The following is a 17,996-nucleotide window of genomic DNA, read 5'->3' on the forward strand; positions in this document are numbered from 1 at the left end:
AAAGGAAGGAAACCCTCTTTGTTTTCTTTTGAATCTGAAATACTTTCACAAATAACTAGTGTTGGAGAATTCAGCTTTTTGTGTGAGAACAACAGGTCTAAGATGTAAGAAAAGGTACACAGTTTGACAGGATCTTTTGTCAAAATCCTGCTTTTCTATTCTTACTCTGTTTGTGGCAAAAGCTAACTTGCTACCAAAAGGTAAACCACATAAGGGATTTCTACTTTAATGTGCAGTTATCAAGAATTTGGGTGTTCATTTGTTTAATCAAATTGTTGAGACAACCACAAATTAAAAAGATGAATTTCCTGCTTGACTCATTTTAGGTAATGTTGCCATTTTTAGAAAAATCCAATGATAGTGTTTAGGAGATGAAAACCCACACCTTTATTTTAAGTTTTAGTGACTAACATCTGTATGTGACCACCCTATGTTTATACAGCAGGTAAATAATTCCGTGGGGGCCATCCATCAGTTTCATGATTTCACAAGAACACAAACCCTCTCCTCTCCCACCACCCCAAGAGGATACAAATTAGTGAACCAAGAAATGATGCTGTCGTGGCAGGCAGGCTGGCTCCTCATTCCGTATGCTGGAGGCATTCAGCTCCCTGCTCCCACCCTCTCCCCTCCCCCTCCTCACACTGTTTGTGCTCTTGATAACACGATGGGAATGATGACTGGCCCTTGTGCTGCAAACTTCTCTCCCTTCCCATGGACTGACAGTGTTGATCTTGCTTTCAGGTGCATGCCAAATTCCGGTATCCTTTCTACTATGAAATGTGCTGGTATGTTCTGGAGAGATACGTGTCCTGTGTGACCCAGCGCTGCCACCTCAGCAAAGAGTACCAGAAAGAATCAATGTTAATTGGTGAGTGAATCCTTTGAGTGCAGATTCAGAACTGATGCTGGCACCTCAGGCTAGCTGCTGCTTTGGTTTCTGCAAAGCAGATTATAAATTGAACTGGAGAACTGGAGAAATTCTAATGAACTGTTTCTTTATTTTGGGGTGGGGAAGATTTTTGACTCTTAAGCATTTCCATGAAGTACCAACCTACTTCAAATTATATTTATTGAACATTCCCGTAGCAAGTGGATCCCAGAAAAATAATTTTTGGATGTGTTTGTTCCTTGGTTTCAGTAATGTTAGTGTTGGGATGAGCTGCCAAACAGTTGAGGATTTACTGCCACGTTCAGCACAGTACCTCAGTAGCCAGAATGTGTGTATTGCAAACGTGCTCTGGTGGGTTGGATCTTTAGTCCTTTTGTAGAGGAGCTCCTCTACAGAACATGTTGCGGTCACTAAACCTTCTTTCTTTCTCTTCTCTTTTCCATAAATTCTCCTGTAATTCTCTGGTGACTGAGTTCTAGTTCTGCAGAAAAACAAACCCAAGAAAACACCTACCCAAATCTCCATGATCTGTAACCCAGGTGCAGGGAGGTCAAATAAACCTTTGCAACAAGAGCTGAAAATGGACCCGAGGAGGGACAGATGAATGTGCCTGAGGCATTACCTTGGCACTGGTGTGAGCTTTGCATCAATGTGTGACAATCCTGTTGCTGCTGTGCTGAACTGCCCCCTTTTTCCTCCTTTTCATGCAACAAGGTGGTGGGCCATGTTCCCTCTGCTTTTAAGCTCAGAATAGCTGAAAATAGCACAAGCACCAGCTAAATCTTAACTGATACGTGTTAAGTGTGGAGGAGGACTAAAGTATTTCTGTGCCTCCTGCTCCCTGAGGTGCCACTTGCAGTGAACCTGGCATGGCTGGCCCTGCCCCAGGCTCTGGATGGAGGAGGGAAATGTTCACCTAAGAGCACAATTCTTAGTAGAAGGGATTGAAGAAGTTATGGGCAGGTGTCACTCTCCAGTGAGTTTTACTGACCAAGAATAACTTGACGGAGCTAATAGTCTGTGTAGATAGGCCAGAGGGAATTCCTGGGGTCACTGGGAATTTGGGTGCTTCACATTTTAGCTCTGAGACCCTGGTCAGAAAGGCTAGTTAAGCAGAAATTCTGTGTGCAGAGGAATTTTTCTCATAAGATCATCCTAAAGGAGGAAAGGATGAATTAGCCCTTTGGATCAGCTCTTCAGAAAGCAGTGATGAAAATGATAACTGCATTCTTTGGAAAATAAGGAACAATCTCCTGTTGTCTAAACCACTGGCATGGAAAGAAGCTGGTCCTGCAGGCAGGGCGGGGGTGCCAGATCAGCGACGTGTAATTTCAGAACAAATTAGATGTGGAGAGTGGATGGTTCAGGATACTGAGATGGGACCTTTTCCAGCTAAATCACCAGTGTGAATTCCAGCCCAGTTCCATAATTACTGATAATGGTTTGGTGATCCCCACGAAATGTGCCTCAGTCCAGTTAGCTGGGAGATATTCCAGTCATATAAAAGCTCACTGGGAGCTATAGATACCCGCTGTCTAGAGGGAACTGGACTGTTTTGCATGACCAAAGAGTGCCAGCTGCAAAGGTTTCAGGGAAAGGAGCCTGGCTAGTTGGAAAAGGGCTTGGTGGTGCCTTTGTCAGGGTCTTGTGACCTACGGTGGCTTCAGTTGGAGGCAGAGACAGATGCATACTTTTGTTTCGTCAGAAACTTGGGGTTTTGTTTTTATTTCTTGGCAGAAACTTAAACTAATTAGTGGGGGTTGTGGTTCAAATTATCAGGTCTGCTATACTGCTGGATCTTTCACTTTGGCATTTGCCAAATTCAAAGGAGTAAAGGTACATTATTTACCTTTACAAAACTGCATTGCTTTGTTCTGTGTGAGTCATACTGTTTCCAGTGCTTCCTTTGCTTTTCTTTTAACCGGTCTGTGCCCACCCTCTTGACTTGAATCTCTACGAACTGTAACCCTTGAGTTAAACTGGTTTGTCCTGTGGAGTCTCTACCTTGACTTTGTTCACTTGCTGAGGGATGGGATATCCTAAAGACACCAGTGTTCCAAACCCTACCTCTTTGTTTTTAAGCTTTTCTTCAGAGCTGCAAAGGTCCTTAAATTTTCTGTTCTTTAGGGACTTCTCTATCTGCAAGCAATTTCTTGATTTCCCGTGAGGGAATATCCCTTGACAAAGAATTTCCCATTATTCTCCTTAAAGAGTAATGAAGCAAAGTACTTAACTTCTCCTCAAACCCCTCAATAGATTTAATTGTCTTCTGTCCTTCTTGGTTTAAGAAAAAATTCTTCACATACTTGTATTCATTTTCAGAAATTTCTCTTGAATAAGCGAAATGTTTCTCCTACTTTCAAAAAATAATTTCCTTGACATATTTTGTTCTAAGTGTCTGTTTTCTGCCTTTCCTTTTGGGTGCTAGAACTGGCTATTTTTCACCCTCGAGTTGTGCTGCTTTCTTTCCCTATGTAGCTTCTGGTACAGTGGTTATAGTGGATCTCTGAAGTTAAGAAAGTGATTATTAGTTGAGGAGACATCAACCAGAGAGAGTGCAGGACACTGCTCACAGTCTCTGGGATCTACAAGGGAGTAGTTTTCATAGAATTGGTGGAGATTCTGTTCTCCTGCATTTAAAAAAAAAAAAAAATTACTGTGTTGATAAAGAGCATCTTTGGAGAAGACAGAAAACTGAGTTCATCAGCATATGGATTTTAAGAATGTCTTTAGACTTTTCATACTGTGTTATAGTATTTATTTGCTTTGACATGAAGGTTGTTAAATTCAGAGTGACTTTCAAGACACTGTCTATTCATGAAAGTGTATTTGTGTGATTGTGTTGAGATACCTCTGTCCCAACACTTGTGTGCTGGTGTAGCAATTTATATTGTTCTTTGTATTTCTGTTTTCTAAATGTCTCCACTCACAAAACTTCAGACAGGAAAAAACCCCACCTCTGTGGAGGCATGGCTGAAACCTGGAGTCTTCCCACTCCCTAAATAAAAATGTGAGTCCAGCTCTAAATGAGGTGGAAGATGATGGCTGTGTCTTCCTCCCCCATGCTGCAGGCCCAGAATGAATTTCCAGGCCGTGTCCTCCCAGGCAGTGTGTGAGGCTGTTCTTTCTCAGATCTTTCCCAGGAGGGCAAACACTCAGGGGAATGATGACATGACAGCAGTCACAGGCTGCTGTAAAAGCACACAATCTCTTCTTCTTTTTTCTTCTGCTTGTCTCTCTCAACTGGGACATTTGTCCTGCCAGCTGAAATCAGAAGGGAGCCTGTTTGGGTTTCCTACTAGATTTGAACGTGTGCTGTTTTTCAGGGCGGATATGTCTTCATTATTTTTACTCTTATCATGAATGAGTCTGTACTGGATGTTTTCAACTACAGTTGACCTTCAGTGAGATATGGATGTTGAGAGTGAGCTGACAAAGAGTAATTGGGAGAAGATCCTGGGCTATCAGAGACGTGCTTTCTCTGTAGCCTGCAGCTTTGAAGATTCCCATTGCTAAAATTTTAACAGGATGGCTCTAGCTGTATGTTAAGCCTGATGGATATTGAAAATATGCCCTCTGGCACAGTGAAGGAACCATGTCTTTTTTTCCCCCCTTCTCAGGGGATGGAAAAGATTTGCTTATGATAGACAGGTACCTGAGTATATTGAGTGGTTCCTGTGTGGGGTGCTCCATGCAGTGATACATTTCTAGTATGCTCAGGGTTTTTCTGCTAATGAAAATGTCATTGCTGTCTTTAGCAGATTGATAGCAACTGCTGCTCCCAAGTCACAGTGTCAGGGTTGGGAGCTGGGGTTGGCAAGGTAGACACTACACACTGGACTGTTCTAAAGAGTTAAGAAAGGTTTCATAATTATGCCTGATCCCCAACCCTTTCTTTTAAGTTCTGTAATACAGCAAGCTGCTTTTCAGCACGGAAAGAAACTGTGTATAATTATTCTTGTACAAGTGGGTAACTGTGGGGAAAGTTAAGTGATCTGCCCAGAACCAGAGGGAAGTGAACTGCTATAGAAAAAAAGACTTCTAATGCTCTGTCCTGTGGTCAAGTCTGTGCTGCTCCACCTCTTCACTGAGCTAGATCACAGAATGGTTTGTATAAGCTGGTTTTATTTGCTTTGAGATGAAGGGGGCGAAGGTCTTTTTGCACTAAGTTGTGTGGGAGCCCAGACTGGATAACCCGTCTGAAACTGGGGTTCAGACCTGGGACTCACTGGTGCATTGACTCAGAAACACAGCTGAGCTGAGCAGGAGCTGCTTCCTATAGAGAGACTTTATAAACCAGAAACCTCCAAGTCAGCGGAGCCCTGGTAGTACAGTGCTTAAAATGCACTCCTCAACAAAGTAAATGCAGATTATGCTTATGTAGGGCCTCAGCTCACAGCACAGTAACTCTGTCAGACAGTGTTTTCATTGAAATGAATAAATAAAAATCATGGCATGTTGCATTACAACAAAACACTTGAAAACACAAAATTGAATCTCCCTCACCTTGAAGTTATCCTTCCATTATTGATTCCCTTGGCTGCTTTTTTTTTTTTTTTTTTCAGATTAGCAGCAGTAGCAGACAGTTGTTGTGTTTTGAGAGCAGCCTGCTCTTAATCCGGTGGTGCACCAGCACTGTAATCCCCTGGTGCTCCAGAATAGCCTGGTACACTCCAGGTTAGCAGCAAGCCCTGTGCCCAAGGGGAAAGTCAGGCAAGGCATGAGGTGACTGCCAGGCATGCAGAGAACAGGGCACTGCTTTGGTGGTGGTTTGTTTGGGGTTAGATGTGAGTTGTGTTTGCCTGTCCATGCCCAGGTGTGGCTGGCACAGCAGGGCTGCCTGGTGCCGACAGCCGGTGGCAGGGACGCGGTGGCAGCTGGCAGAACGGAATTGCTGGCCCCCCTCCATGTGCTGGCTTCTCGTGGGAATAGGCCCCCAGTATGCTCTGGTGCTCCACTCCTCTCCTGCCTTTTGTTTCCATAGATTAGAGCAAGAGACAAAAAGTGGAGATCTCTCTTGGAAGCTTTTCCTCCTCACACCAGAGCATTACTTGGAGTAAATTATTCACACCTCTATAACATGATCTCCCTAGTTTTCTTTAGGCCTTATTTACGCTTGTGATTTGCCTCAGTTACAGCCATTAGTTCTTGTTCTGCAGAGCTGCAGCATAGGAGGACAGAAACACGATTTTCTTTGTGCAGATTTATACCACTTTCTGTTAATGACGCTGTCCTGGCAGCGTAGGGATGTGTATCTGCTTTCACCCTCTCCTGTTTGATGCCTGGCATTTTCTCCCATCTAGGCTGGGCTTTGTGCTTCAGTCAGTTGTAAAACAGCTCACCAAGGCTGTGTGGCTCAGAGAAGGGGCTCCAGCCCTGGATCCGAGAGCCTGGATTCTGATTCCTGGTTTTTCCCTAGATTTGATGTGTGACAATGAGCAAATCGTGCTTTCTCCCAAGCATCTGTTTCCTCAGTTGTAAAATGGGAGAATGACATAAGCTGATTATGTAGCCTTTGAGGTGGGTACGTGTGCTTGCTACTGTGGACAAAGGAAAAAACAGTGTGAAATAAAAGTTGGATAACTGAGTGGGTTTTAAATGTTCTGGTTAAGATATTTTCTAATCCTGTTTATTTTTCTAAGAGAAGTATGGGGGTGTATTAGCACAGAGCAGAGAGGAGGAGCTGCTTTGGAGTGCTGATGCCACCACCTCAGCACACAAAATAATCTATGAAGCATTTTTGGAGGGTTGCAGGGAGGAAGTTACCCTGCCCTGTGGATGGAGCTGGATTGGGCTGCACCCTGCCTTGGTGATAGCTGGTATTTTCTGTGGCTGCCATCTTTTGACAGGCATTTCAGCTTGAACTTGCCTTTCAGGAGTCATTTTATGGCCATTTTGGTTTTGAGGAAAAATACAAGCCTGTCTGAAGGAGTAGACAGGACAGAGATGCTGGATGTTTGCAGACCCTGTAGCAGCAGCACACTTACCCTGAGAAGTGTGAGGTGACCAACTCGTATCTCTGGGGCAGTAACACACAGAGCAGACCTGGCCTTGCAGGGTTTTTGTTGGGAACTGCAGAGCTGAGCAGCCAGGCAGGCTGAGCAAGCTTGCCCTCAGACACTGCCACTGCCTGTGGCATCTCTGGTACCCAGCTGACCAGTGTGTTTGGGACAAGATGGTACAGACTGTGCACGAGACAAGGAGCTTCTCTGTGATCAGGAGGAATTCTACAGCTTGGAACTGGGCTCCAGCATTTGTTTTCAACCTCCCTGTTTAACAACCGGATGCTGAGCTTTCTCATTAATGTCCATTTAATCCTTCCTTAAGCATGGTTCACATTGTCCTAATCCAAACCTACTGCACTGCAAAGCATGGAAGCTGTGAAAGGAACTTTTCATTAATTGTTCTCTCACTTTTTCTGTGTGACTTCTGTTTCCTTCGCAGTGTGTTTTTGTTTGCAGCTTGATCTCATACCCATTTCAGCCAGTAATAAAATTCACATTGACTTAACTGGGTGTTGCCAGTGTTAACTTTATTTTCCACAGAAATTCCTGCTGTTGCTAGCCTGCATTCAATGTTGTTCACTTAGTAAGGGAAACTGTGTCTAATAAATAAGAAAAGATGTGTGCTTGAGGGAACCATGGCCACTGGTTTCCTACATTGCTTTCACTGCTTGATTGCACGGAGTTGGGTAACAACTGGGGCTCTTAGGGGGAAACTAAGATTAATAGTTCTTTAGACTCAGAAACTTGCCTTTAACTTTTCCTGAGAAGTACCTAGAATGTATTGGGAATGGCATTAAGAAAACCAGTAGCATGTAGCTGTGACTATCTCTGTGTTTCTCAGTGTGTTTTGTCTTGTTGTCGTAAAATAAGCACAATTGAAATCCTCTGTCTCGGAAGAGCAATGAGTATTCATGCACTAACAACTGGGGATTCTTGTTTTATCAATAGTTAGTTGCTTGCAGAGAGGAAAAGTATTGAGGAGTTGATTTTGTGCTGTGCAGGGTTCCTGGAAGAATGATGATGTACAGCATTTTAACGTGCTTTCTCTCATCATTTCCCCCTCCTCCTTCTGTGCTAACTCTCCTCTTAAAGCTGTAAAGCTGCCGAATCTGGTCTTTTTCGGATTTGTGGGAAAATTAATTGTGTGTGACTTAAGAGCTCTGCCTACTCCTAATTGAAGGCATAGAGGACTGAAGCTTTGAAGAAAGCATAATTTTTCCCTAAATGTTTCCCAGTCATTTGAACTGAGTAGATGTTAATGAAAACCAGCATTAAAACAGACAAACAAGTGCCCCCCTCAAAGAAAAAAAAATTAAAAATCAGCTGAATAAAGCCCATTCCTGTCACATACTCACTAAACCATTCTCCAGTGCACTTTGAAATAGGCAGCACCTGGCCCCAGTGGTACAGAAGTGCTTCAGCTGTGAGGTTACAGTGGGTAAAAATTCAGCATTCTTTTTCTAACTTTCAGATGCAAAAAGAAAACGCAGCACAGACAGCTACTCATCAGATTCGTGGTTAGACATGGATGAAGAATCTTGTGATGCCCATCTCCAGGAGGAGAAGGATGACAGCGTAGATAAGAACTCCAGATCCTTGGTGGATGGCTCCTCCTCACCCAACAGCACGCACTCGGAAGGGAAGGAGGCTGCAGGGAGGAAACAAAAAGCCACAGTAATGAGGTACCTAAAAAGAACTTTGTCTAATGAGTCAGATGACAGCGTAAAATCAACAACCCCGACGGACTATCCCAAAACACCCACGGGGTCTCCAGCTACAGAAGTTTCAACCAAATGGACTCACCTCACAGAATTTGAACTGAAAGGTTTAAAAGCCCTGGTGGAAAAGCTTGAATCTCTCCCAGAGAACAAGAAGTGTGTTCCAGAAGGCATTGAAGACCCACAGGCTCTCCTGGAGGACATGAAGGTGGGTGTGATAACTTGCTGATCCACACAAACTCTGCTCTGTGGGCACAGAAGTCAGCAGGAAAGCAGAAAGCAACGTTCTGCAGAGGGGTGGCAGCTTGTGTGTGGTGACCAGCTCATGTCAGGCTGCTCTGCCACAGACAGGGAAATGATTCCTTGAACCAAAGCTGTCTCTGGCTCCTGTTTGCAGCCAGATTTAAGTGACACAGTCCTTTCTGACTGTCACAGTAGTGGCCAAAAGTTTATATCCTCTCATAATTCAGCACTTACTATGTTCCACATGTAAATATTGTACCTCAAAAAGTCTGTTTATATTTATAGTCTTAATCAGCCCTTTTTGGTCTCGTATCTCCATGGTGTACACCTCATTAGCTGACACATACAAAATGTAAATACGTGATTGCAGCTCAGAAGATAGATTGTCTAACACTTCCAGTTGCTTTTTTTTTCTTTCACCTTTTTCATTTTCCTTTCCTCCATTGCCCTCTATAGGTTGATAATTATTCTCCACTGGTACAATATATTGGTTTTGGAGATGGTGTGAGGAGTGAGTGCTCACTAGTGACACAACTTCTTTGTGGATTTTCAGTCTGTGAACAGTATGGGTCTTCAGTTATGTATTTTCTATACACAAGAGCTCTGTAAGGCACAATCTGAGGGGAAAAACACATGTTTATATGGTAAATGGGGAGAGAGCCTGTACTTTCTTAGTGCAAGTGGTGTAACAGCTGCTTAGAAAGGCTTCAAAGCCAGCTAAAGAAGGCTGAACATGTGCAATGTGCAGTGGAACCATATTCCCTGATCTTGGAGCTCAGAAGTGTGATACACTGCACTCGTTCTGGTAAACCACGAGAGCTCAAAAATTCTCTTCTTGCAAAATCAGCCACTTTGTACATGGAAGTGGACACACCTGCTCAAAGTTGTGGATGTAGATTCACGAGCTTGCTCTGGGATCAGTCATCTTCTAATCAGAAATCAAAATGAAGCCTCAAGACCAGGAGTTGAATTTGTGGTGAAGCAGAAAGAATGGTCATGTTACTTCTCCAAGCTTGATGCACAGAGTAATTTTCACTTAAAAATCCAGAAAGGGGTGCAACATATAATGGCTGGTGCAGATGTTCCGAGTGGGATTCTGCTCCCTCTTTTGATGACATACTCCAGAGTGCTGTGAGACATCTCCCCAGAACACGGTACCATATGTGAATCTGGCTTAAAGCTCAGTGTGGGAGTATCTGTTTTCTTATTCCTCTCCAGAGCAGTGGATGCATTGACTACAGAGATGGAGAACTACAAATGGACATTTTTAAAAAAGGCCAATAGCACCTTTTTGGTGATACTGTGCTGTAACTGGTATTAAGTGAGCACCTGCCAGTTTATTGTGTGCAGCTTGATGTTCCATCGCCTCTGAAAACTGCCTGCTTCTAAACTTTCTGTCCTTGCCAGCACACACTGTAACCATCAGGATGTAGCCCAACATCTGGATACTGATGGTTCCCTGCTGGTTAAAGAGCCCATGACCACATCTAAACATCAGACACGCTGCAGGATTGTTTTTTTCTGGAATCACCTCTGGATGTTTGGCCAGTCTGTGACTGATTAGCCAGAGTGAGACCTTTTCAAAACCATGTTAACTCAAACATCTTCTTGAACGGTGTCTAAAGAACTACTGAAGAACTTCCTCACCCATCTTTTTTACAATATTGGCCCACGTATAAGCCAGCCCCCAGTTTCCAGAGAGTGGGAGTCAGTATGGCAGAGTAAATTAATTAAAGCCCATACAGCCATCTTCGTCCATAACTCCCTGTGGTTGCACAATCCACTTCCCAGGTGCTCTGAAGGAATGGGGGCAGTTTGGGGCAGTTGAGTACATTTCCTCCCAGGTCAGGAGGGGAGTCCAGGATTCCCAGCACAGGCCCTTTCTTGTCTCATCAGCAAATTGTCACAGGCAGCCCCTGACAAAGTGTGTCCCATTCCCATCTGCTTCTGGGACCCTGGATGCAACAGCCCATCACTCCTTTCTGCCACTGTGTTCGTTGATGTGGTAGAGAGCAGTGCAGTGGAGCCAAAGCATCTGATCTCCTCAGAGCATGAGGTTTGTTTTATTCAGTTTATTCAGCTTCAAAAAAAATAATCAAACCCAAGTGTGTGTGTTTAGAGCTTTTACCTTCAAAGGATGGAGCGTGCTGAGGGAGGAGTTGCCAAGTGACAGATTTTAGTCCTCTGAGCATGCGTCCAGCATAATGGTCCTTGCAGGATCCCTGTGTTCTGTGGTGTAAGGATGCAGCTGTTCCATCCTTGCTATTCCATCAGGTACTGATGTTCAGCTTCTCAGCTGAACAGGGTGAATGAACGTTCCCAGGGATCCTCACCCTGTGCTCCACACATGGTAATGGATGAGCTGTCGTTACCACAGGGAACTGGGGTGCAGAGAGATTAAGATAAAAGTAATTTTGGATGCTGGCTTTATGTGCCACAGAACAGTTAGTGTATTTAACAAGGATAAGTGCAAAAGATGAATTTAATTATATTGAAACTGTAGTGGCTTAACATTTCTGCAGAGCAGGAGTTCTGATCTCTAGTATCCAGATCCCAAGCCAGGCATGAGGAAGAGCAGGAGCACACAATTCATGACAGCCTGTGGAAACTCCACTTAAAAGATTTGCCCTGTACCACATAGAGACATAAGGGCAGAGGAAGAAATACAGTCCATTTTCCAGAATGGTATTTATCTCCTTGACCACTGAATCATGTTCCGTTTTACTTTGCCGCTAATTTTCCAACCTGTACAGATAATAACATGGGGGTGTTGCTGATAGCATCAGCAGTGGAGTGAGCAGAGGCCTGGCCCCTTTACCTCACCCTGATGAATACTCAGAGCACCAGTCAGCTGTGTGACTGAATGGAGGCAAGAATCCTTCAGAAGCCATGCAAATGACCCATGCTGTGACTGTATTTGGCTGTATTAACAAGGTTTATTTCATGGGCAACCCAACTTTCGGGCATGTGATCTATTAATAATGCATCCTATTAGAAGTATCCTTTTAGTGCACCCATTTGAGAGTTATTTTTAACAAATGCATAGCAAGAACATGCTCTGACAAAGTCTGAAAGCTCTTGCTCTGCTTGCAAAGTCTTAAACAAGTTTCTTCCTGAAGCAAATAAATCAGCATTTATTGTAGGACTTTTATTTCTTAATGAAATACACTCAGGAACTTTTTTTGTATGACATTCAGGTCTGTCTTTGTGCTTCAGGAAGATAATTAATGTTTTCAGAAAACAGGATATGGATAGTTAAACTGGAGAAAGGAAACCATTTTATTCAGTGATGTGAAGTTTCACAGAACTAATCGAGGTAGCTCACAAAGAATCCATGCTTTCCCAGCTGAGCAAGAGCACAGTATAGGATGGGTGACTGGATTACTGCTCTTAGTGGTAAATACAACCACAGCTATATACAGCTATTTAATGTCAAGTAGGTGAGACTGTCTGAAGTAAAGTAATTTATTTTCCTTATGAGAAGGGAGACTGAAAAGTAAACTAAGCCAGTGTAAATTCCTTACACATCATCTAAGCTCCAAACTAACTGTGCCTGTCTGGTGGGGACACAGCAATCCAAAAGTGCCAACTGCTGCCTCTGCAGATTGAGCACCCATTTATCACTGTGATCGATGGAGTGCAGCAGCACAAGGGAGGCTTATTTGCAGAGTGGAACAGGCCTTTCTTGGAGAGCAGGTCAGTTCTTCCCTCAGCCCAAACAGGGAATTAAATCCCTGCTGGCTGCAGCAGTGCTGTGGTGGGCTTATGCATGAAGAAAAGAATAAAGAGGTCACCATCGTACTCCTTGGTGTAGTTTGCACCCCATATCACAGGGCAGGTAAAGCTGAGCAGACCTTTGATTGTGCAGCCCCACACACATTAAACACACTGCCAGGGATACTCACCTGTGTGCAGCTTCTGATTTCTGCACATAGCACTTCTGTGTGTTACCAGCAGGATGGTAGTTCCTCTGCTGCTGTTGGGGAGCAGGATTGTGAGATCTGCCTCTTAGTAATGCCACAGATCTTCCCCACTTCAAAGCAAAAGCACTGCCCTTCTTCAGAAGGGCCTGTGGAAGTCCATTAGAGCAGAAGAAACTCAGTTTGAAGAACAGAGGTTGTCAAATATCTGCAACTCCTTGGCAGCAGGAGAAGATTCTTGTGCAAGACAGATGATATCTACTGAAATATGTTCTTACTTTTTCTTGCCAAGAAATCTTACCCCCTTTTCATTCTGATGACAGAAAAAACCTCCCTCTACTGAATGCATTTCAGGGGAGTCGTTCCTTGCTGTGCTTTTGAAATTAATGGCTAAGCTGAATTCTTACATAGTTAATCAGCTTCTTCCCTTCATACCTGCTGTTGTCACCACAGCCCTCAAGTGTAATGAATCGGGCCGCCTTGTGCTGGAAGAGCATCACGTTGTTCCTCTAACTGGAGCCCCATGGCTTTTCTTTATCTATTTTTCTTGTTTTTAAGCAGGTGAACAAAACCCTGCCTCCCCCAGCCTGTTGTGAGCTGACACTTGACGCTCCAGTCAGCGCAACTGTGGCTGTGCTGCGGCTCTGCTGCGCAGACAGCCGTTGTTTTCAGCTGCCTCAGATGATAAGCTGCCATAGTTTTACATTTCTCCTTGGATAATATTTTCACGTGATACATATGATAACAAGAAACCTTCATTACCTTGCCAAGTTCTTGGAATATACTGTGCTTTCCATTGAACTCCGAGTCTCTGACAGTCGTTAGTGGAAATGTTAAGGTTTTCTGTCTTACAGGCTTTCAAACCTAAGAGTAGCAAAGTAAAAAGGGATTAATTTGTCCTTTGTTTATGGCTCTCAAGCTGCCTCCTTGATCTGGAGAATTTTGGCTTTGCAATGAGAGTACAAAAGAGCTCTCAGTTTTTAGGACTGAACTTTGAGAATGTGGTCACAGCTCGGTTAATGCAGTGATCTCTCTCCAAATAAAAAGGACATGAGAAAAGAGGTGCTCACTTCACCTCAGCTCAGCCAAGAGTTAATTTGCCAATGATTAGTCCCTGTGTAAAAGTTGTTGGGTGTTGCACTGGATGAGCAGGTACAATACAGACTCTGCATCACAGCCAGGCTGGGGCAAGCTGGGTTTTACTCCTCACCTTTGCAAACTCCTGAGTGCAGCCACAGCACCGGGCTGATGAAACTGGGCTTGTACTGGTATCGCTCATTTTGGTCACTGGCACTGCTTTCGGCCTAACCAGTATCACCACCAGCCTTGCTGGTGTGGTGGTGTCTGAAGGAGCAGCGCTGTGCTGGGGCTGTGCTGTCTGTTACTAACACAGCTCTCACTCAAGCGCAGGCTGGGGAATTGGGCTGAGTGTCACAGGTTGTCTGAGCTCCAGGGAGAAAGTCAGCCCCAGGGACACTCATCCAAACTCGGGCTCCTGGGGACTGGAACATGCCATCACACTCCGGGCTTTAGTTGGATGATTACAGATGAATTCCAAGTGCACTCCCTATTAAAACAATTACTGTATTTTAAGCTCTTTTTGTATAGTGTGTGAAATTACTAATTACTAGAGTGCTGCACTGGGGACTGACAGAGCCTGCTGCCTGTTGTTGGCTAATTAAGCTTTTTCCATATACTTGGAGCAGCAGCACTGAACTTCATTGTCTGGGGTCATCTCCTACTATTCTGTTGAGGTAATTCCCAACCTGCAGTTCTCATTTGTTCTATTGGAGCTTTTTTTTTTTGGTCTTTAACCTGTTAGTGCTGATTTGGCCTTCAGTTTTCAGCAGCACAGCAGAATCCTCCTTTTGACTTGTTTTTTTGTTTTCATTTCTTCCTTTTTAGCCACCTGAACTCCAAATGAAGAGCTTTGTAGCTAAATTAGTGAGCATGTAAGGAGTCATGGGAGGCGAGTGTGGACTATTCCCAGCTCCATCACTGAGTGTTTTACCACCTCTGTGTTGAATTACTGGTCATGGGAGTGATTCACAGTGGTGGAAGCTGTGTCAGCCTGTGCAACCCACTCACGAAATTTCTAGAACAGTGCATCAAAGGAAAGGGTTTGGTGGGGGTGGAAGGGAGGGGAGATCAATCTTTTTCCCTTAATGCTGTCCATAGTCAGATCCTTTCCTAGTGAACACTCAGGAGCCTGAATGCTTCAGCTGGTCACATAAAGGGAACTAGATTCCAGCAGCTCTGCCAACTACAGGGGAAGGAAGGGCAGTGGGAATGATGGTGCTCTTGGATTGCCATGTGCAAAAAGATGAAAGATTCCAGAGTACATTTTTATTCTTAGCTTACCTGAATGACCAGACTTCTGAGCATTGCTCCAGACTACACACCTGATGCCCTGTGGTGGCTGAAATAACAGGGGCAGAGCTTCGGTGCTTCTCAGGTCTTCCGTAGCCTTGATTAGGAGAGAAGGGGTCAGTTGTGGGGTCAGTTGGGATTCAATGACCTGGAGTTTGAGGCAGAGAGGTGATACTGGTAAGACACCGGTCTTGGACACACCAATATTAAAGAATTCTGTAACATTTGAGATGATTGATGGCTGATTTTGCTGCCTGTTTTGCAAGAAGTTTCGCATCTTGGCTGTTAACAGGTGCGAGAGTTTCAGTGGGAACTGGAAGCAAAAGTAACTTGCAGAGGTCTTGTCACTCTGTCATCAGAGCAGAGTGTTGTCTTCTGTAGGTCTCTGCACTCTTCAATTGGAGAAACGTTTCTCTGGTTAATAAAGGCCTTTTCATTTGCAACAGAACATACTGAAGGAACACGCTGATGATGACCAAAATCTTGCCATTTCGGGTGTCCCTGTGGTCAGCTGGCCCAAGAAGACCACAAAGGTAATGAGACACATTTACTTACTAACCATTGTTGTGCCTGGTCTGGTGTTTATTTATCTATAATCTGACAAAGTGCTGTGTATAATCTGTTGGCAGCTGCTAGCATTTTTAACACAAAATGTTACTTTCAATGGTTTTGTGATTAAGTCTTGAAGCAGAACAAGAAAGTGCCTCGCCAGGGAGAAATCATTAGAGTTTCCATTTAAAAAGAATTTGTTTGGGCCTTACTTAGCAGTATAAAACTTTGATATGTCTTGATCGTTTACTAATTATGGTTAAATCTAAAAATTTTGATGCCTTTTGTGTAAAATTAAATGATGTGTAAATGCTACAAATCAGTCACTTAGGGAGCACTCTCGTCTGAACTAGATGATGGTTTTTCTCTTACACTATGAGACTCCCTTAATGCTCTGTACAATGTGCCCCTGTAACTTTGAAGCATTGATTTCTGTCCTTATATCCTAATTTTTCCTCTTGTACACGGCAGTAATTCTTTTCACTTTGCAGGAGAACCGTGAGGTTTGCTTTGTTAAGGCTTATAAGGAATTCGAAATAATTAACGAAAGAACAATGTCAAAAGGCTGGTTGTTATTTATAACAGTGGCATGTTTACCACACTCCAGTTATTCAGCATGCTGTAAAAGCAGCTTTGCTTATTTAGAAGATGTCTCATCGCTTCTATTTTTACTTTCATTTTTCACTGAATTAGTTTTATAATCCATTATTTCTTTAGAAACGCTGAAGGGGTCGGTCAGCTTAAATCAGACTTCGATCTGAAAATCTGTCGCTGTTACCATTGTAGATTCCTTTCAAATAATTGTCAGGGAAAGTAATTCACTCAGTTCTCACTTTTCGTGCTGGTGAACTTGTTATGGCACATGTAGCCATGAGAATTGGCTGCCTTCAGATGGGAAGGAGGAGACCATAGACATGGAACTGCCAGAGGAGAGTGGGGCAGGATGAGCACATCACGTTCCCTCTTGTGCTTCTTTTTGGGTTTTGGCTCAGCACATTTCAGAGGAATTGTATCTTGTTAAATACGTTTTCCTTTTAGCTTGTAATAAATCCATGAGAATATGCTGTGTTTAAAGCATTTGTTTAGAAACAACAGTGGAAAACCTTGAGAAATAGGTGTGGGATTCTCCACTCCACTGGTTCGATGGCTGCTGCTCATTCCATGGTCAGGTATATTCTAGGCTTTGAATAAAGCAAAATCTCTGTGACCAGAGAAAAGGTGGTGTGTGAAACATACAAAATAAAACTAAGGAACAACTGACTCTCCTTTGAGCTTGTGAGAGAAGGGAGGGTCTGAGTGCTTTGAGGCTTTTATAAGCTTTGGCATTTGTTAATGTTCTTGTTGACTTTATTTTGGAACCTTGATAAATGCTTCATTTCTTCTCTTTTATTTCTGTGTATTGGCAACATAACTGCAACTGTAAAGGATTTGTAATTTTTGTGACTTAAATCTTACCCTTTTTTGCAAAATCCATCTTGCTGGCTTGCAGGGTTTTTTTTCAGGTGTTTATTTTCCTTCAGCCCTTCTGAAAGCAAAAACTTTTAGGAGGCATCATTCCCACTGGCATGACAATAACAAACATATCAGTTAATAACAAATATACAGAAAACTTTTACAGAAAGTCAGACTTTAGGTTGAAGTTTGGAAATAAAAATTGATAGCAGAAAAAATCCTTTCACCATTCTCTTCATATCTGCTTTGCTTAATCTGTGATCAGTTTTTGTTATGTCTTATGTTTTAGTTCGAAGGTACACATGCAGATAGGGCTGCACATTTCCCAAGAGGAATTTGTTGTTGTGCTTCTAATTGGCAAATGTCCTTGTCATCTTCCATGTTCCAGCTATTTCCCTTCCTGGGAACAGAGGCCAAGTGAACAGGCTGGGAAGAGACATCTTAGAGCTGAGCCTTTTGAGTCCCAAATTAAAATCTGTGGGAAAGACAATATAGGGGAGATTTGTCTAAAAGCAGTTTTAGCAGTTAAGCTTGGTTATTTCGCCTTTGTTCCCTGTAAGCCCTGATAATGAAATAGAAGATTTTACAGAGAAGAAAAACCCTTAGGGAGGGGGAAACTCCCTTGGAAAATGGATTGTAGCTGGTGGAGCAAGTGTTCATGGCCAGAAGATTCCACAAATGTTGAGCACAAGGCAGAGGAGTAAAATCTACCAGTAATTTTACTTTCTGCAGTCCTGCTCTTGAGTATTTATAGGAGAAATGGCAGATATTTCCCAGTGCTTTCCCTGAAATCGTTGTGTTCAAAGGGAGCAGGAGATCCAGTACAGCACAGTACTAGCTACTGTGG

The 17,996-nt window shown here is 43.3% G+C and overlaps 1 protein-coding gene across 8 annotated transcripts in view; it reads left to right on the top strand.

Annotated features, from left to right (window-relative positions):
- The window catches only part of KDM2B (lysine demethylase 2B), a 113,729-nt gene that overhangs the window by 58,897 nt on the left and 36,836 nt on the right, over positions 1 to 17,996 (top strand). For all 8 annotated transcript variants that reach the window (XM_032127985.1, XM_032127982.1, XM_032127987.1 and 5 more), the window contains 3 exons: positions 745 to 871; positions 8,369 to 8,823; positions 15,595 to 15,681. In XM_032127985.1, the coding sequence (XP_031983876.1) occupies positions 745 to 871; positions 8,369 to 8,823; positions 15,595 to 15,681 (669 nt within the window). The remainder of the gene's footprint in view (positions 1 to 744; positions 872 to 8,368; positions 8,824 to 15,594; positions 15,682 to 17,996) is intronic.

This window comes from Corvus moneduloides, chromosome 18, assembly GCF_009650955.1.
Source record: "Corvus moneduloides isolate bCorMon1 chromosome 18, bCorMon1.pri, whole genome shotgun sequence".
Classification (NCBI taxonomy): Eukaryota; Metazoa; Chordata; class Aves; order Passeriformes; family Corvidae; genus Corvus; species Corvus moneduloides.